The following is a 19,839-nucleotide window of genomic DNA, read 5'->3' as shown; positions in this document are numbered from 1 at the left end:
AAAATCATCCTGTAAGAACCTCAGTGTGTTTGGTGATGAGGCAGCACCACCACACTTGTGGATTTCAGTGGATTCAGCACCATCTCATCTTGCCACTGGGGTGGAGAGACCTGCACATGCCTGGAATTAGAGCGGAGACATTCCCTAAGGAATCACAGCAGTATCCAGCTCAGAACTGAGCTATCTGTGGGATTGTCGTGGTTTTGCACGAGAGACATTTAGGGAAGTGATGTAAAGCACAAAACAAGCAAAGGTTTGAGGTGTTTTGAAAGGAGCAAAGTCTCCCTCCAAAGCTGGTACCTAAAGGCAGGGAGACAAGGATCCCCATTGTCAAAGCAGCTCCTGAAAGGTCAGTGCTGGGTGGAAAAGGGAAAGGAAAAGCTCTAAAATAAAGCAGGGGATGTAGGACAGGGCTGCTACAGGACTGTGCTGCGCATTGCTGAGCTGTCTGGTCCCTCTACACCTCCCTCCAAGGAGGGGCAGGAGATGGAGCAGCCCCTCCTTCCCCAGAGCCAAGCTGGGAGAGGAACAGGATGAGCATCCCGAGGTGAACACATCCCTGCCCTCACCCTAATTCAGGAAGGAAATCCCCTTCTCCCAGCTCCTCCTGATCCCTTCACACGCTTCCGGCCTCCTTAACCTCCCGCATCTAAGAGAGCAATGCTTTATAAGGCCAAAAAGGAAAAAAAACAACCAAACAAAAAATCAGTGTGCCACTACTGCAATCCACTTTTGGGAGCACATTTCCAGGTTAATCGACAGCCCCAGAGATGAGCTGAGCTCTGGCAGCAACAAGGAAGGCTCCTTCCCATTTTCCTGGTCTCTTGTCTGAAAAGGAAGGGAAGGATTTCTAATTCATGCGAGAGCTGAGAGGTGAGAGGATGCGCTTTGCTAATTCTAAAGCCTCCTTTCCGTGTTATTCCCAAATATTGTGACTGCAAGCTCGGATCTATCACGCACATTTTGATGGGGTAAATAATGAAAGAGCCTACAAGCCTCTAATTTTACGCTGACTGCAATTCCCAGTTCCAAAGACAGCTCGAAAACAGGAATAGAAACTAAACCAGTAAAAGAGAAACACGCCCTTCTCCATTTCTAACTTTAAGAACCTCAATATAAAAAAAAAAAAAAAATCAAAATAAACTCTCAACGCAGCTTCCTATTTGCTCAAATAAGCATTTTTCAACAGAAGTACCCAAACTGCTTCTAGGTGCAGGGCACTGGGGTCAGGGTAGGACATGCCTTGTAGGACAACACGTTTTAATGATTTGCAACCAACAAGCAGACCACCCCCTCCCTCCCCAGCAGGAAAAATAACTGAGCACCTAATTGCAAAATAATATCTTAATTGTCAATTTTAATCTAGGTTTCCTACTCAGATTTAAATCTGGCTTTTTTTTTTTTTATTTTTTCAAATTGCATTGATTTAACTCAATCAACCCTGCCCGAAGGCCATCTTTCCTGCATGCTCTGAGCATACCAAGCAAGTTTTAACCAATTAGATAAATCACTGAATCTCAGAACTTCCTAGCAGCGACATATCAAGCCATGCACAAGCCCTAATTATTCTTTTAAATACGTCTTATCCCGAAAACTTCACAAAAATAAGCAGCTCGGGGGGGGAGGGAATTTCACCATCTTTTATTTTTTTTTTTTTTAACCCAGGGCACACGATGGCCTGAAACCCAGCCAGCTGAATTCTGCAGGAGACTTACACGGTCGTTGCAAAGCCCAGTGTTTAAATCTGTTTATTATTCCCTGTGATGATGGGAATAACGCTGCTGCACGAGTTTTATTCATTTCTCTGCGTGTGTACACCCACACCCACACTGCAGCCTCGAGGTGTTACACTCCAGCACGGCAAGGAAAAGCAGGGAATGATGATGGACTCACCCCGAGGAAAATCCTGAATAATGGAAGTTTCTAGCACAAACAGCTTCCCAGGGACCCCGGAGCACAGTCCCCCATCAGCAGCAGTGGAAATATGCTCCTGTGACACTGCACAGATTGTTCAAAGATTCCCATGACAGGCAGAGGATTAAAAAGCAATTCCCTGCCTCTCATATTTCACATGCAAAGCCGTCTCTGGGAACGGCAGGCAGGAAAAGATGGATCTCGCCGAACTCAAAAATGTGGGTATTCCATTAAAAAAAACACCCAAACCTCGCTGTGGTACCTTAAAAACGGCAACACCAAAGCAGGAACTACCCCATGGGGACAGACACAGCACTGCAAACCCGACCCAGCTTTGTATTCCCAAAAAAAAGCCCTGCAAATTCCAGGCAATCTGCAAATGATTTCCCTCTTCCCCACCCAAACATCCACTGCAAACTCCTACAATCGCCAGGCAGGCTCGCAGAGAAGGGATGGAAATAAAACCATTCCTTACCTTTAACTTGAGTGTCATATTCAGCTATGATCTCCTTATCCTTTTTGAATTTTGCTGGCGACGTCATGTTTTCTTTTCCAAAAAGCAGAATAACCTCGAAAGAGATCCACCAGAACACGAGATATAAAGGCAATTTTCGCTCCTCTCAGCACGATGCCTTGGCTTTCTGCTCGTCCTTCCCTCCCCCCCCCCCGCAAAAAGGGAAAAAAATTAAAAAATCAGTCCATGGAGAGAGGGTGTGAGAGGGAGCACAGCAGCAGGAAAATGCAGATGTTGAGATCAGCGGATGGAAGAGGCAGCAGTTTTGTCTCCCTGCACCAAATCCTTGAGCAGCAGCATCAGCCTAGCGAGATCCTGCAGCCCCAAAGGCTCTTCCCGATCCTCAACAGCACAGCCAGGGAGTGGAAGTCCTTCCGCACATGTTTTGTGTGGGTTTGGTTTGCCCTTTTTTATTTTTTTCCCCCTCTTCTTCTCTTTTTTTTTTTTTTTTAGTTTCTTTCTTTTAATGGGCTCGGAGATGATGCAAATCAAATCCCAAACGAGAGCAGCAGCGGAGGAGAAGCAGCTTTGGTTTGCTTGCCTGCAAATACAAAAAAAAAATAACAGCAATAATATATATATATATATATATTTAGAAAATTACTGCTCGCAGCCCAAATTTGTGACGGGAAGCAAAGCTGCCCTGACACCCTGACATTGCAAATCGTCCTTTGAGCAGCAGCAGCAGCGTGAGGTTCCAACCGCAGCCCGGCCAGGTGACCGGGGAACACGCCTACAGCGGGGACCCGGGGGATGGCTCGGGCACAGCGGCTCCTTTGGGATATCCCGGCCAGAATTCGGGGTGCAGCTCCCGGGGAACCGGGGCTGATTCGGGGTGCAGCTCCCGGGGAACCGGGGCTGATTCGGGGAGCGGCTCCCGGGGAACCGGGGCTGATTCGGGGTGCAGCTCCCGGGGAACCGGGGCTGATTTGGGGAGCGGCTCCCGGGGAACCGGGGCTGATTCGGGGTGCAGCTCCCGGGGAACCGGGGCTGATTTGGGGAGCGGCTCCCGGGGAACCGGGGCTGATTCGGGGTGCAGCTCCCGGGGAACCGGGGCTGATTCGGGGTGCAGCTCCCGGGGAACCGGGGCTGATTCGGGGTGCAGCTCCCGAGGAACCGGGGCTGATTCGGGGTGCAGCTCCCGGGGAACCGGGGCTGATTCGGGGTGCAGCTCCCGGGGAACCGGGGCTGATTTGGGGAGCGGCTCCCGGGGAACCGGGGCTGATTCGGGGTGCAGCTCCCGGGGAACCGGGGCTGATTCGGGGTGCAGCTCCCGGGGAACCGGGGCTGATTCGGGGTGCAGCTCCCGGGGAACCGGGGCTGATTCGGGGTGCAGCTCCCGGGGAACCGGGGCTGATTCGGGGAGCAGGGGCTCCTTTGGGATGCGGCTCCCATGGGAGCTGGGGTTCATTTGGGGTGCAGGTCCTGGCGGAGAATTTGGGGTTCATTTGGGGTGCAGGTCCCGGGGGAGAATTCGGGGTTCATTTGGGGTGCAGGTCCTGGCGGAGAATTTGGGGAGCGGCTCCCGGGGGAACGGGGCTCCCTTTGGGATGGGGCTCCCGTGGGAGTTGGGGTTGATTTGGGGTGCAGGTCCCGGGGGAGAATTTGGGATTGATTTGGGGCGCAGGTCCCGGGGAAGAATTTGGGGTTGATTTGGGGTGCAGGTCCCGGGAGAGAATTTGGGGTTGATTTGGGGCGCAGGTCCCGGGGAAGAATTCGGGGTTGATTTGGGGTGCAGGTCCCGGGGGTTACGGAGCTGTTCAAGGGAGCGGCTCCCGGGGGAATGGGGCTCCCTTTGGGATGCGGCTCCCGTGGGATTTGGGGCGCAGGTCCCGGGGGAGAATTTGGTGTTGATTTGGGGCGCAGGTCCCAGGGGAGAATTTGGAGTTCATTTGGGGCGCAGGTCCCGGAGAAGAAATTGGGGTTCATGTCCCGGGAGAGAACTTGGGACTCATCTGCGGTTCATGTCCCGGGGGAGAATTTGGGGAGCGGCTCCCGGGGGAACGGGGCTCCTTTGGGGAGCGGCTGCCGGGGCTGTGGGGGTTCCCTGGGGTGCGGGGAGCCGCCGGGCCCCGCAGCATCCCCCGCTGACCGCGGGCTCGGCCCCGCCGGCGGCAGCCCCGGGCACACCGGGCGCGCCCCCGCCGAGCGGCTCCGCCCGCAGCTTCTCCCTTTTCGGTTTTTTTTTTTTGGCTGGGGGGTGATTTAGGGTTTCTTCCAGCGCCCGCTGCGCTGTGCAGGGCGGGACACAACTTTTCCCCCGTCTTTTCTTCTCCATTTGGATTTCTTCCCCCTTTTTTTTTGGGAGGGGGGGGAGGAGGGCGGGCGCGCGGCCGCAGCCCCCCGCGGGAGATGCGCGTACGGGAGGAAGAAATAAATAAACACGGCACCCGCCGGATCCGCATCCCGCCCGGGAAGAACAATGCGGGCGGCGGGGAGAGGAAGCGTGGGGGGGTCCCGAAGGGGGGGCCGGGGCTGGGGGGACGCGGCTCGGGGCGCCGGGGAGGCGGCGGGGCCGGCGGCGGAGGGCTGCCCGCGGCCCGCCGGGGGGTGGCACGGGAGGGCCGGGGGTCGGGCGGCCGGGCGGGGCGATTACCTGGGCACTGCGGAGCCGCCTCCCGCAGCCGGGCGTCCTCCGGCCGCTGGCGCCCGCCGCCCGGTCCCCCGCACCGGCCCGCCGCCGCCCCGCCCCGCCCAGCGCCCCGGCCAATGGGCGCGGAGCGCTGGGTGTGAACGACGGGCGGCGCAACCAATCAGAAATGGCCGTCCCCATGATGAGCCCGCCCCCTCTTCCCGCCGCTCGGCGCCTGTGGCACCGCCCCTCCGGCCGAGCGCTGCGCAGGGGCGGGACGAGAGCGTGAGTGACAGCAGACGTGACCAATAGAAGTGAGGCACGGAGCATCTTTCCACCAATAGCCAGGCGGGAGGGGTGGTACCACCGGATTATTCAATGCAGTGGGCGTGGCCTGCGGCGCCCAATGAGAGGGCGCGGTCGGGAATTCAAACTGACAGGTGGGAGCGTGGCCGTTGGCGCCGGAGCGGGACGGGACCGGGACCGGGATTGGGGCCGGGACCGGGACCGGGATTGGGACCGGAACCGGAACCGGGACCGGGACCGGAATTGGGATCAGAACCGGAATCGGGTTTGGGTTCGGGACTGGGACCGGGATCGGAACCAGGACCGGAATTGGGATCGGAACCGGGACTGGGATCGGAACCGGGACTGGGACTGGGAGCGGGACCGCCATTGGAATCGGAACCGGGGCTGGGCTCGGGAGCGGACCGGACCGGGGTCCCAGCCGCCATGTCCTCCAGCGGCTGCACCTTCGAGGACCGGTGCGTGAGCGTGCTGTGCTGCCGGTTCTGCCGGCAGGTGCTGAGCTCGCGGGGGATGCGGGCGGTGCTGCTGGCGGACACCGACACCGACCTCTACTCCACCGACATCCCGCCCTCGGGGTAAGCGCCGGGAAGGGCGAAAAGGGTGGGTCCCACCGGGGACGGGGTCCTGTCGGCCCCGGGGGACACAGCATCCCTCCAACAGCCGCTGTCGCCGGGAGAACAGCCCTGCAGAGCACGGATCACCCCATCCCTACATCTCCAGCCCCCGGGAAGCCACGGCAGGATAGCAAAAAGCGAGGATGTCCCGTGCGGGGCAAACCCAAACTCCAGTTTAATCCATCCCTAGGGATGACAAGGCAGCCACGGGAAGCTCCTCCCGCTCCTTCCCGCAGCGAAGATTAGGATTTGAAATAAAGACCCGCAAACAGAACAAACCTGATCTGTCACTGCTGCCAGGACTCCCCCGGTTCGGCTCAGTGCTGCTTTCCCATAGCCAGATTTGAATAGTAAGGAAATCAGGTTGTGAAATGACATGGTAATCAGAAAGTATGGGTTGGAGAGGAGATAAGGAATCAAAGGTTTGGGTTGAAACACCCCAGCCTCTGAGGTGTTGTTCTGTTTCTGAGCTGGGATTTGGCAGCAATGCCCCTCTTCAGGGTTCTGACTGGCAGTGCCACACCAAGCCCGAGAGCCCCTGAGCACCAAGGCAAACTCTGCATTTCTGGGCTATTTTAAGAGGATTTTTGATACTCATGCAATGTCACGTGGGTCTCTTATTGAAGTTTCCATATGAGTGGGGCTGAGAGTCAAAAGGAAAATAGAACCTTGTGGTTTAAACCACCCAGGACCAATGGCAGCATCACTTTGTCGTGACTTGAGCCCGGTGTTACTGTGACACTGAGGTTGTGATCACCACGACTCCAAACCTCTGTACATTTCCTTCCCCCAGAACTGTCGATTTCATCGGAAGCTGCTACTTCACTGAGATCTGCAAGTGCAAACTGAAGAACATCGCCTGTTTGAAGTGGTGAGCTCACAGCCGGTGGCACTGCCGTGTCCCAGCCCCGTGTCCCCTCCTCGCTGTCACCTCCTGCAGCGCAGCGGCTACGGGGTGAAGGACCAGCCTGCCTTCCCTGCTGCAAATTCAATGCTGCTGGGGAGAAACTCAGCCTGGGCAAGGCTGCCGGGGTATTTCTGTGAGCCCCCAGTGGAAACGTGACAGCGTTGTCAGGAGGCTGAGTCTCCTGAAAGCTTGCGTGCCACCTGCCCGATGAAATGTCTGCCTCAACGCTGAGATTTCTCTGTGAATAAGGCCCCAGCAAGAAGCAGTTACTCATACTCTAATTAATAGAACATCCTCTTGGCAGATCGGGTTGTTGGGAGCAGATGGAACATGCTGTCGCTGAAGTTCTTGGAGTTCTTTTATCCTCCTTATTAATGCCTGATATTTAAGGGTGAAAACAACAACTCTCAAACAGCTCGCAGTTAGCTTAGAGAATTCTTTCAGCTCCCTGATCAAGATTTTCACCCTGATCAAGATTTTTACCTTTCTTAGGTTTGAACAGCCGGGGGGGTTTGTGATAGGGACACCATATTTTGGTTTTCAGACAGAAGCAGAGATACTGAAATGTCTCGTCAGAGCACATGAAAACGGATAAATGGTTGTTATGGTTTCAGTCTAGGAGAATTGATAAGGGTCAGTAATCTGGCCCAGAGAAGCTGTGGCTGCCCCATGCCCATCCCTGAAGTGTCCAATGCCAGGTTGGAGCACCCTGGCACAGTGGAAGGTGTCCCTGCCCATAGCAGAGGGTGGAACTGGATGAGATTTAAGTCCTTTCCAAGCCAAACCATTCCATAATTCTCATTTTCACCACTGCTGCTGCTGGTAGCCTCCTGTGCACGGTGCTTGTGTCAGGTGGATTTTGGGTGTGAGGAACTTCTCTGCTGGTTGGAATCCTTGACCTTCCAAAGGAAAACAAATAAAGAAATCCACCAGCATTTGTTGGTATGCAAACTAATCTGGGTTACACAATTTAGGTTACTAAACGCTTCTCTTTGTGCCAAAGATCTAAAACTCAGATATTCTGTAACTCCCAACAGATGTTCCCTAAATATTTAAGATACTTGTTTCACCCCGTTCCCTTAACTCTATCAAAACACAAGCATTACATAATGCTCTGGCACTGGGGCTATTTCACTGGAGCTGGAAAGAGCCACCAAGATCCACCTTTTCCCCAGGCTCACTCTTTTCCTTGCCTTTCCAGTGGGAATGTCGTTGGCTACCACGTGATTTGCCCCTGCAAGCCCTGCCTGCTGTCCTGCAACAACGGCCACCTCTGGATGTTCCACAGCCAGGCAGTGTTTGGCATCAACAGGCTGGACCCTTCTGGTGAGGGACACCTTGGTTTCCTTCCCTTTCCCTAAAATCCTCATCCCCCATCACAGAATTCACAGAATCACCAGGTTGGGAGAGACCTGAGAGATCATCGAGTCCAGCCCAGCCCCAACACCTCAGCTAAACCCTGGCATCCAGTGCCACATGCAGGCTTTGTTAAACACACCCAGGGGTGGTGACTGCACCACCTCCCTGGGCAGCCATTCCAGAACTTTATTGTTGGATTATGCCTTTTCCTGACCCAGAGATGGGGCAACTGAGAGGCGTTTTAAAAACTTTTATTCCATTTTCAGCCTCATGTGAAGGGTGAGACAATGCAGGTGTTAGAATTCACGGCATCACAATCAGAAGTTAACTATTTCCTAACTACAATACATTGTAAGTGTTTCTTGGCCTATCAGCTTTTGCCACACCATGCTGTAAATGCCTAACTCTCTACAAATTCATTTTCCACACTTTATCACTCTTTCAGTAAAAAACTTCTTCCTGATATCCAACCTGTATTTCCCTTGGTGCAGCTGGAGACTGTGTCCTCTGGTTCTGTCAGTTCCTGGAGAAAGAGCCCAACCCCACCTGAGCACAGCCACCTTTCAGGAGCTGTAGAGTGCTGAGGTCACCCCTGAGTCTCCTTTTCTCCAGGATAAACCCCCCCAGCTCCCTCAGTGGTTCCTCACAGGGTTTGTGTTCCCAGCCCCTCTCCAGCCTCGCTGCCTCCTCTGGATGAGGAGGAGGAGGATGAGGAGGAGGAGGAGGACTTCCCTTCTTCTCCAACCAGGGAGGTGATGGACGCCCCTTCCTCACCCTAACCAGGCATCCCAGTTTAGCCCAAGCACCTGGAGGGAGGCTGGCATGGGGAGGAAGTGTTGCTAACCTAGAAAACCACTCGGGGGGAGGCAGCTGTGGATGAAAGCGTCAGTGTCATTGGCTCTGCACTCCCCCCTCTGCGGACAGAAGTCAGGGTTTTCTGCAGCAAGGCCACCAGCAGAACAAACACAGGTTTATTTGTAGTGGTGGGCATGGCTTTACTGGGGTATGGGGATTTTGGAAGGAGTTAGAGATGGGACTTTTGAGTTTTTTAGGTGATGCAATTTATTTTGGTTATTTTTTACACACACAGGAAGGGTGAGCTTGGTTCAAATCTTTACTGCATGGTTCAGAAAGTTACAAGATCCTTAATTACAAGACTTTCTAAAGATTGATTAAATAATAAAACACTGCTAACAAAAATATTTATTTTAACTTAATTTTTAAATATTTAACTTAATTATTGAATATTTTGTCTTATAGACTTATGCTACAGTGTAACTTTTCTTAGCCAATCGTGTTATGACACACAAACTTACAGCACTTCACTCTAAACTTCTTGTTTACCTTTGCAACTACTTTTATTTTTTCTGTATCTTAAATTCTAAAACTTTAAACTTTCTTCTCCTTAACGTGTCAACAGAAATAATATTTCTGTTATATTATATTTATATAATTGGTTATATAAATATTTATCCTCTGAATTGGGCTGAAAAAAAATAAACAACACTCCCAAGATCACTTTGAAGGAAGATAGAAAATAGGTTTATTCACCATGAACGTGACTTCCTGGGTTTTGCAGGGATTATTTTCTCTCAAAATAGACAGTTGTGCAACTCAAAAATAAGGTCACAATCCAAAAATATCTTTTTTTTTCCCCCTCCTTTGTCTCCTTTCCACCAGGTGTGAATGTATTGCTGTGGGGCAACCTGCCAGATCTGGAGGAAAGCACAGAAGACACGTCCTGCACCTCTGAGGAGGAGTACATCAGATAAATGTTACCTGCACGATCTTCCCTCCCCTGGCTGGCTGCTTTGGATTTATTCCATTTCACCCGGTGGCCCATCAGAGCACAAACAACAGGGAAAAAAAAAAAAAAAAACAGGAAATCTGGAAAAAATAATCCAGAAGAAGGGAATTCTTCTTGCTCTTTCCCTGTAAGCTCCCCTGGACTCCCAAATCTGCCTGAGCAGAGATACACCTTGGAAATGCCAACACAAAGTGCATTTAATCACCTCTATTTTGCTTTTAATTCTTAACCCTCTACAGCTGATGATCCTTCTTTTCTTCTTCCCTAAAGCACTTTTCACAGAGCAAAACCTCTCAGCTGCTTTCAGTTCAAAGGAATTTTCAGGAATAATCAGCCAGGTCTGGAAGAGCTCAGAACTGCCTCAAAGTTCTCTGGGATCTCCTGCTCTTTGCAGCTTCTCTGAGGCACCCCTGAATGCTCCTAAATGTGCACTGGGAAGCCTCTTAGAGCCTTTCCATCTTTATTTTTCAATACTTTCAGGGTTCTGTCTCCACAGAGATCAAGTTCGTGTTTTTTCTCCCCGACAAAACCTAAATTCTGCAGTTTCTCAGTAGAACTTCAAGGCTGCACTGGAGTTTTTCTTCAGGGCAGCACTAAAACCCATCCACTTTCTTTTCTACATATATATATAAATAAATTTTCCCTCTCCAAAACAAAATTCACTCATGAAATTGGCTCTTTTTAGAGAAAAAAAAAAAGTTAAATATTTGGTGTTCGTGCCTAATTTTCCATCCTGAGCTGCACAGACAATCTGGTTCCTGGAGGTAATGAATTCAAAGCTCATTTTCTGAGTTGTTAACAAACCATGATGTTTTATTTCTGAACTAAGTGCTGTCCCCTCCAGCTAATCACCTGAAGGCCACCAATAAAAAATTCCAGATAAAATCATATCAGAGAACAGAGGACACTTTTAAATTTGGCTTGATGCTGAATAAATCACTCTGCAGCCTCTTGTGATACTTGAAAGGGGTGCAATGAAGACAGATCTGAATTGTCTCAGTACTTTTACTGCTCATTATGTATTTCTTAATTAATGGTACTACCTCTTCTGCACTGTTTAAATGTATGTTGGTGTATATTTGGATGTGTGTGTCTTCTTTTGAATTCCTGTGTTGTGTCTGCCCAGGAAATAAAAGCTTTGGACTCTGGAGTCTTCAGGGCTGTCCTAAGTATGGATGTATGATGATGTCAGATAATCAAAACAATGAAATAGCATCTTGGATTAAAAGAGTAGAATAATCAGGGTTTTAGTAGTATGAATTTGTTTTAGACAACCCAAAAATAGAATCACTTTAGGCTGACAAACCTGACAGTTTCTCAGTCCCAGTTAACCCTTCTATAACTCAATATCCCAATTTTTGCCAGGTTTCTGTGGTTGCTACAGCATCAAGCTGCCAAGGTGACACCTCAACAAATTTTTTTCCCAGCAGAATTCATGAGCTAAAAATAAATCTGATTGTTTTTGCATAAGCACCACAATAGTTCAAACATAATTGTGCCTGTTGCCACTCCAGCACTTGTTGTTTGTAACCTTCACCATTCTGAGTCAGCAGCTCCTCTCCCACAGGGAAGCAGAGGATGAATTCCTCCCCATCAAATCCATAATTCTGTTTTTTTTTTTTTTTTTTGCTCCCCATCTGTACACACAGAACTGGAAGTTCTACCATGAACTCGCTCAAACAGGCCTGTGTAATTAAAGCAGTTCACCTCATCAGCTGGAAATTAAGAATGAGGCAGCTTTTGAAGGAGTTCAGTCCCTTCTCGTTGACAACAAAGAACTTGTAGGTATTACACACAAAGTATGCAAACCTCCCCTATTGCCCCAGCTGTCATGAATGTCACCAAGGTAATCAGTCATGTCCAGGGCTGCTCCATTCTGTCAGAAATTAAAAAAAGAACTGGCTGAGCAGTTTGTGTTAAAGCCACAGCAGCTCATTCACAGAACACCAAAGTTTGGGGTTCAGTTTCCAAGGATCACCACGGTTATGGACAGATTTTACCCCAAACTGGCACAAAACCAGATCAACACTTCTAGGAACGCTCCCAGGTCCTTCACCCCACCCAAAGCTGTGCTTGCAATAAACAGCTCAGGTCTCTGCTTTGTTTTCTCTCTGGTTTTGGGCACGTCAGAGGTGTTGGTGCAGTGGCACAGCCCTGGAATCCACTGTGGGTCACCTGGAGGGGGTGGCTGTGTGTAAAAACACTCCAGGACAGAAAATGGAGATACCCAGCATGGATGCACCTGCAGGGTTCAGTGGCATATCTGTGACCCAGGAGGAGCTGTTCCTTTTGGTGAGGATTTCCAGGGAAATTGGATGTGATCTTTGCTGTGCAGCCCCTGAATGACAAGGCTGGAAAACAAGAACTGCGTCCTAGGGCCTTTCCTTCTGCTCATCGAGGCACCCAAGGCACACAGCAATTAAAGTGTCTCTAATCAGATGTGGGTTCGTTTAGGAGGGACTGAACACCAGGCAAAAGGTCCCAAATTTTAGACTCCAAGTCAGGGTTTCTGCAAGGCTCCAGCTGGCACGGAGCTCTGCTGGAGCCCATCCCTCTGTGCCCATGGGCTGCATCTCCTGGGCCACCCCAGACCTCAGCCCAGCAGTTTTGAACATCTTGTGCAACACAGACTTCTAGGCTCAGGGTCACAGACTTGTCTGGATGAGAACAAGGGATTCCAAGAGAGCTGGGATTCCAAGAGGCACAGATGATCACTAACTTCAGTTTGATTTTTGAGTCACAGGGAGCTGTGTGATCACTGTTATCGATAGCCAACCATTTTCCTCCCTGCGGTGCACAAAATCAGCTGGAGGGGTAGCGGAAACTCCGAGCAAGACAGTGACAAATTGATACCCCTCCGTATTAAATAGGACTTAGTGGGAGAAAAAGCCCATTTAAATCTTCTTCCTTATTCCAGCACAGCCTAAAGCCTCATCACAGCCTCACATTTATGTACCACCATTCATCCCAGAGTGCTTTACAATGACAAACAGCTAGGAATTCTCCTGCCACTGAACTGCAGCCAAGTGCAGGCTGCAGAGCAGCTGCCAAGCAGGCAGAGAGCGGCCAGGGAGTGCTGAGGCACCACCCTGGGATGAAATTCAGAGTGTGATCTCCATCAATCAGCACAAACCCCTGTGTGATCACCCTGGGGTGAAGCTCAGAGTGTGATCTCCACCAGCACAAACCCCTGTGTGATCACCCTGGGGTGAAGCTCAGAGTGTGATCTCCACCAGCACAAACCCATGTGTGATCACCCTGGGGTGAAGCTCACAGTGTGATCTCCATCAGCACAAACCCATCAGTGATCACCCTGGGGTGCAATTCAGAATATGATCTCCACCAGCACAAACCCATCAGTGATCACCGTGGTATGAAGCTCACAGTGTGGTCTCCACCAGCACAAACTGATCTGGTGGTCACCCTGGGGTGAAATTCAGAGTGTGATCTCCATCAATCAGCACAAACCCATGTGTGATCACCCTGGGGTGAAGGTCAGAGTATGATCTCCATCACCACAAACCAGTGATTCAGTGATCACCCTGGGGTGAAGCTCAGAGTGTGATCTCCACCAGCACAAACCCATCACTGATCACCTTGGGATGAAGCTCACAGTGTGATCTCCATCAGCACAAACCCCTGTGTGATCACCCTGGGCTGAAGTTCACAGTGTGATCTCCACCAGCACAAACTAATCTGGTGGTCACCCTGGGGTGAAATTCAGAGTGTGATCTCCACCAGCACAAACCCCTCAGTGATCACCCTGGGGTGAAGCTCACAGTGGGATCTCCACCAGCACAAACCCATCAGTGATCACCTTGGGGTGAAGCTCACAGTGGGATCTCCACCAGCACAAACCCCTGTGTGATCACCCTGGGGTGAAGCTCACAGTGGGATCTCCACCAGCACAAACCCCTCAGTGATCACCCAGCCAGGCCCAGCTGGGGACGCTCTCTTCTCCCACAGCCTGGGATGCAGCTCAGCCACTCCCAGCAGATGACAGATGGGTCCCCACTCCTGGCACAGAACCTGCAGTCCCAGGCTTTGAATCTGAGGAAGAGCCCTACCCTGAGAGACAGAAATCACTGAGTTCTCTTCTATTTTCTGCTCCTTCTCTCTTTGGAGAGAGAAGTGAAATGGCATTTTTTCCAAAGCACCCAGCTAGTTTGTGATGAGAGGTGCTTGTTGCACGTTTGGTTACGTTTGCAGCGCGTGTGGTTTCTGAAAGCAGACCCCAGGAGCAGCCTGGGGGCCGAGTAAACAACCTTTGGGTGCTGTTATTTGGGTTTAGGGGGTGTCCCAGGCCAGCCCAGCACAGCCACCACAGCGCTGTCGTGCAAGGAGCTGAGCACGGGGCCTTGGAGGCTCGGCTGTGGAATCAAGGCAGCCAAGGGGAGCAAGGAAAGGCACCAGGGACTGTCAGAGATCAGAGGTGAAGACTCAAGGGGAGACTCCTGAGCTCCAACACCCCAAGAGAACGCAGGGCTGTGCCTGTTCCTGCAGCTGTGGATCCCTTCTCTCTGTTCCAGCAGGAATTTCTGTGAGAAGTCAGCTCTTCCAGCACACAGACTCAGCCACAGACCCACACCAAGGTTTGGAAGGCACCTTAAAGATCATCTCAAGCTCAAACCATCTCATACTAAACCAAGGATCCTCCCATTTGCCAGCACTTTTGGCTCTCCACTGCATTATTAGTTCTTCCTCTTGCTCTGGCACGCACGAAGGATACAGCCTCTAGCAAAATATCCATTAAAAACCTACAGCAAACCCAGGTTACTCCAAACCTGAGCAGACAGAGCATGTCCAGAGCTGAGCTGTGATTTCAGTTCATGCAGGACACAGGAACAGCCGGGGAGCAAAGCTGCCCTGAGCACCTCCACTGGAATTAACTCCAAGCTGCTGATGCACCACCCAAAATTCCATCTTCTCAACAGAGGAAATATCAACCACGCTGCTCTCCCAGCGAGCACCAGCATTTCCAAGCTGTGTTTGGCCAGAGGGACACTCCAGCTGCTCTGCTGTCTGCAGTGTCCCTTGTCAGCTCGCCCGTGTGACACCAGCTCAGCCCAGAGAGCCGCACCATTGATTTCTCATTAGAAAGCAGGAATCACATCTTGGACAGCAACAAGGAGGGGAAAAAAACCACCCAAAACTAAAAAACCAAGAGGGAACAAAGCTGGTCAAACACAAGGCAACTGAAATCTCTGGAGCCTCGCTCGTGGTGCCACCTGAACGCGGCCAGCTCGATGGCTCAGGGTGATGGCACACGGGGGAAATGAGCCTCAGAGCACTCTGCAGCACTGCCATCTGCATGGCAGCCTGGGGACAGCTTTGTGCAGCCTCACGGGAAGCCAGGCTGAGGAAAAAAAAAGTCCTGATCTCTTGCATTTCTGTGCCTGCACTTCTTTCCTGGAGGGAAGTGCTAATTAAAACGAAGCCGGCATCGCTGCTCGGCGAGCGCAGCCACGCTGGGATCCCTCCCTGCTGTGCCATGGCAGAAGCTGATTAGTTCATCCCTCTCCAGCATATGGCCTGCTTTGGAAGGGGAAATTTCCACTAGAACAGGAGATAACACCAGAAATGCAGGTGTTCTGGGGCCCTCACCCCAATTTCCCCAAAGAAAAGCTGGTCCTGGTTCTGCTGTGCATGTCCTGACACAAAGGCAAGTTAAGGAGAGAGAAATTTTTAAAGAGATTCACCTGATTTTGCCTCATCATCTCTCTTGCTCTCAGAGCACAACACCATGCCCCAGCAACAGACTGGCCAGGCAGCAGAGGGGTTCTAGGACCAAACCACAAGGGTACAAAGCTCCCACCCCTTTTGTTCTGTGGGTTTCACCAGAGCTGTTCTTTCACCACCAATTTATTTCATTTTAAATAGCACCGATTTAATTCTGAGGCTGGCCAGGCTTCGACAGGAGCGAGTCTGCTCTGTGATTCCTGCTGTGCTTGCAGAATGCACCCAGAAAGCTCCTTCAGCAAGGCTGGCAAGGGAAGAGCGAGGAGCTCGTGTGCCACAAGCTGCCTCGGATGTGAGCAGTGCCAGCCCTCCCTGGGCACGTTAAAAACACAGCAGAAAAAAACCCCAAAGCACTTGGAGACAGCACAGAAGGGATCTTTTCCCAAACCAGGGCTAAAAACCCCCATATATTCAATCAAAAGTGTGTGTCCAGCCACTCTGCTAAACACAAAATCCTTACAATTATTAAAACTTTAAAATCTCTTTAGAGCTTGGAGCAATTCATTGATTCTCTTGTAGGTGGGCACAGAGCAGTGGATGGTTTTGGACCCCCACAACACCAAAGCTGCAATGATTTTTCTCCCAGGGCGCTCCCCAAAGCCAACAGGATCAGAGAATTATTTGGTTAAAAATGCAGATGGAATGGCACAGTCACAGCTGAGGGGAGGTTGTGAAAGCTCCTGCAGATTCAGTCTCATGTTTGATGAGAGCCTGAAATGTTGGGAAAAAATGAAGCAATCTGCTCTTGTGCAAAGCCCACCACAAGAGTTTCCACAATGTTGCTCCATTCTTTCTTGGACCCCAGGTTGGATGTGGATTTTACTCTGTAAAGTGGATTTTACCCTGCTTCAAATTTTACCCAGAGTCCAAATTGCTCTCTTTGTAGCTGAGAATTTAAAATTCAGATGAACACATTTTTCCCCTCTCTCCTGCTAGCACAAGGCAGCATTCCTAAGTGGCAGGAAGTCTTTATTCAGCAGAATATGTCCAATTTTTTAATTCCAGTCCTTATGGGAAATCAAAATTTAAAAACTGCTTAAAAGCAGCTGGCACTGGCCTTGATAAGAACCCTTTTTACTTTATTAACTGGATCGAATTTTGATTTGATACAAACATGCCAGTGATGCATGAGCCTGAATTGCTGCTTTCCTTTGCACCCCCCTGACCGCACAAAACCCTTCCCAGCAAGCTGAGCTGCAAGGCAGCCCCAGACCCCACAGGATTTCATAACCAGCAGCTCTGGGAGAGCATCAGGTGCTCTGATAACACCTCCTGCAGCACTGGAGCCTCCTCCTGCTCCCGCCGGGGGCTCAGAGCTGGGCACCGATGGCTTTGGCATTAACTGCAGTGGGCACCGATGGCTTTGGCATTAACTGCAGTGGGCACCGATGGCTTTGGCATTAACTGCAGTGGGCACCGATGGCTTTGGCATTAACTGCAGTGGGCACCGATGGCTTTGGCATTGGAGGTGTCCCTGGCCGTGGCAGGGGTGGGATGAGATGATTTTTAAGGTCTTTTCCAACCCAAACCCATTCTGCGGCTGGTGGTCCCGCAGTCTGAGCAGGACACCTCCACCTATGCAAGGCAGGAGGAGGGGGAAGCCCCCAAAAAGGGGCTGGGGGTGCAGCACCCCCAAACCTGTGCACGTTCCATGGGGATCCCGGACCTTCCAGCTCCAGCTCTCAGCACAGGAGCTGCCACAGGATAAGAGACACCAGCAGGATACAGCCTCTAGCAAAATATCCATTAAAAACCTACAACAAAGCCAGGTTCTTCCAAACCTGTGCGGAGAGAGCATTTCCAGAGCTGAGCTGAACCCGGCCACGGAGTGAGAGACACCAGCTTTGTGCTCAAGAAATCTGCATCAGCAAGGATAACAGAAACCCGGCTGGATTTAGAACCTCAGCCAGTTGTGAGGATAGAAAGGCTCCCCAGCAGAACACAGAGGGTTTAATTCTCTGATAGCAGAGAAATGAAGATAGCAGGGGGAAGCAGGAGCTCGCTATCAACGGGGAGAGAGAAAGGGACACTGATATTTTAAGGCATTCACCTTTAGGTTATAAGCAGCTTATCTCAGGCTGCTCCATATGTGGTCTCCTTGGGAACGGAGTCAGACAATAAATCAGATGTGCCAGCGTTTATCAGAAGTTCCAAGCAGCCAAAAACATCAGCTCCCCTGCGAACGCCAAACGGGCTCTGCAGGACGCAGGGCCCAGCCTGGAGTCACTCCTGAGGCACGCGCTGGGCTCGCACACACCAGATTAAACTGCGCACGAGAAACACCACTGCAAAGCTCCAAATAATGCTCATATTGCTGCTCCTTGTTGCTCTGCCCTCCCGCAGCCACGGGCTCTGTCAAAGCCTTGAGGAAAAGGGAAAAAAGAGCAAAATCAACCTGGCATTTTGTGGGCACGGTTGCTGCACACATCAGGGCAGCATCTGCATATCGTGCCCAGTCAGCCACAAAAAACAAGCCAACCCACTCTCCTCATAGTCTGGGGCATGGAAGAGATTATTCTTGTCTTAGTCTGAACAGGGAGGGGGGGAAAAAAAGCAATATATGGGTAGAGGGGTGGTAGGAATAAAAACAGCTTGAGGAAAGTCAGCAAGATCAGTGCATGAATATTCTCAAAGTGCAGAAATCCTGCCAGACACACGGGGAAAAAATCCAGACTTTTCACATGTCAGGAATAAAACCATCCCCACCAAAAAAAAAAAAAAAAAAAAGTTGTAAAAACCTTGTTTTTAAACTGGTGAAAATTTCCCAACCGGTTCTGAAATGTCTCGCTGTTTTTGCATGAGCAGAAGAATGTCCTGGCAGGAATGGTGGGGACAAAGACCTCGGTCTCACTCCCAGGGGGGCTGGCCAGGGCAAAGCACCAGCAGAGACATCAGCGAGTCCCATCCATCCCAAAATCCCCACTGTGGTGGCACCAGACACGGGTGGGTGCTGGGAGCTGGGCTGGGAGCAGATGGGGACAGGGGTGGGGGCAGAGCCAACATCTGGGCACAGCTTTGCTGCTGGCCCCGCAGAGGGAAACGTCCCCTTCTCCCAAGAGGAAAAGTCACCCTTTCCCCTGAAGGCTGTGGATGGCTCAATCAATAAAAAACCCCAAAGTAAAGCAGCTTACAGAGACCTGGCCACGTGCTGGCCCCTGCGTTTGTCAGAGGGGCAGCGGTGACAGTCACTGCCCCCTGATGTGGCACCCCTGGCTGGCACAGGCCCTCGGGCAGCGAGTTCTGGAGCCCACCTGAGCGTGGGCTCAGGCACAAGTGCTGCCCCCCTCCCCATCCCTGCTGGCCCCCAAAACTGCCTGTGCCCCCCTCCAAACACTGCCTGGTGGCACCACTGCCCCAGTGCTCTCAGTGCCCCCCAAACTGCCCGTGCCCCCCACCCTATTCACTGCCAGACCCCAAACTGCCCCAGTCCTCTCAGTGCCCCCCAAACTGCCCGTGCCCCCCACCCTATTCACTGCCAGACCCCAAACTGCCCCAGTGCTCTCAGTGCCCCCCAAACTGCCCGTGCCCCCCACCCTATTCACTGCCAGACCCCAAACTGCCCCAGTGCTCTCAGTGCCCCCCAAACTGCCCGTGCCCCCCTCCTCATCCACTGCCAGACCCCAAACTGCCCCAGTCCTCTCAGTGCCCCCCAAACTGCCCGTGCCCCCCTCCTCATCCACTGCCAGACCCCAAACTGCCCCCGTCCTCTCAGTGCCCCCCAAACTGCCTGTGCCCCCCACCCTATTCACTGCCAGGCCCCAAACTGCCCCAGTGCTCTCAGTGCCCCCCAAACTGCCCGTGCCCCCCACCCTATTCACTGCCAGACCCCAAACTGCCCCAATCCTGTCAGTGCCCCACAAACTGCCTGTGCCCCCCACCCTATTCACTGCCAGACCCCAAACTGCCCCAGTCCTCTCAGTGCCCCCCAAACTGCCTGTGCCCCCCACCCTATTCACTGCCAGACCCCAAACTGCCCCAGTCCTCTCAGTGCCCCCCAAACTGCCCGTGCCCCCCACCCTATTCACTGCCAGACCCCAAACTGCCCCAATCCTCTCAGTGCCCCCCAAACTGCCTGTGCCCCCCTCCCTATTCACTGCTAGACCC

At 51.8% G+C, this 19,839-nt stretch overlaps 2 protein-coding genes across 6 annotated transcripts in view; one reads left to right on the top strand and one right to left on the bottom strand.

Moving 5' to 3' along the window:
- Positions 1-5,133, bottom strand: part of SRGAP2 (SLIT-ROBO Rho GTPase activating protein 2) — a 102,080-nt gene extending 96,947 nt beyond the window's left edge. For 4 of the 5 annotated variants that reach the window (XM_068173151.1, XM_068173153.1, XM_068173158.1 and 1 more), the window contains exons 1-2: positions 5,025-5,133; positions 2,390-2,969 (exon numbers count right to left, since the gene is read on the bottom strand). In XM_068173151.1, the coding sequence (XP_068029252.1) occupies positions 2,390-2,456 (67 nt within the window). In that variant the 5' untranslated portion in view covers positions 2,457-2,969; positions 5,025-5,133. Of the gene's footprint in view, positions 1-2,389; positions 3,115-5,024 lie in introns of those variants that run through there. The other variant, XM_068173152.1, reaches the window with a different exon arrangement.
- Positions 5,134-5,710: 577 nt separating this feature from the next.
- Positions 5,711-10,044, top strand: FAM72A (family with sequence similarity 72 member A). The gene is made up of 4 exons (XM_068173041.1): positions 5,711-5,884; positions 6,717-6,794; positions 8,032-8,156; positions 9,870-10,044. The coding sequence occupies exons 1-4, from the start codon at positions 5,733-5,735 to the stop codon at positions 9,959-9,961; spliced, it is 447 nt and encodes a 148-aa protein (XP_068029142.1). The 5' UTR covers positions 5,711-5,732; the 3' UTR covers positions 9,962-10,044.
- Positions 10,045-19,839: the final 9,795 nt, after the last annotated feature.

Source organism: Anomalospiza imberbis, chromosome 26, assembly GCF_031753505.1.
Source record: "Anomalospiza imberbis isolate Cuckoo-Finch-1a 21T00152 chromosome 26, ASM3175350v1, whole genome shotgun sequence".
Lineage (NCBI taxonomy): Eukaryota > Metazoa > Chordata > Aves > Passeriformes > Viduidae > Anomalospiza > Anomalospiza imberbis.
The sequence above is the reverse complement of the archived record's forward strand: the minus strand, read 5'-3'. Positions and strand labels throughout refer to the sequence as shown.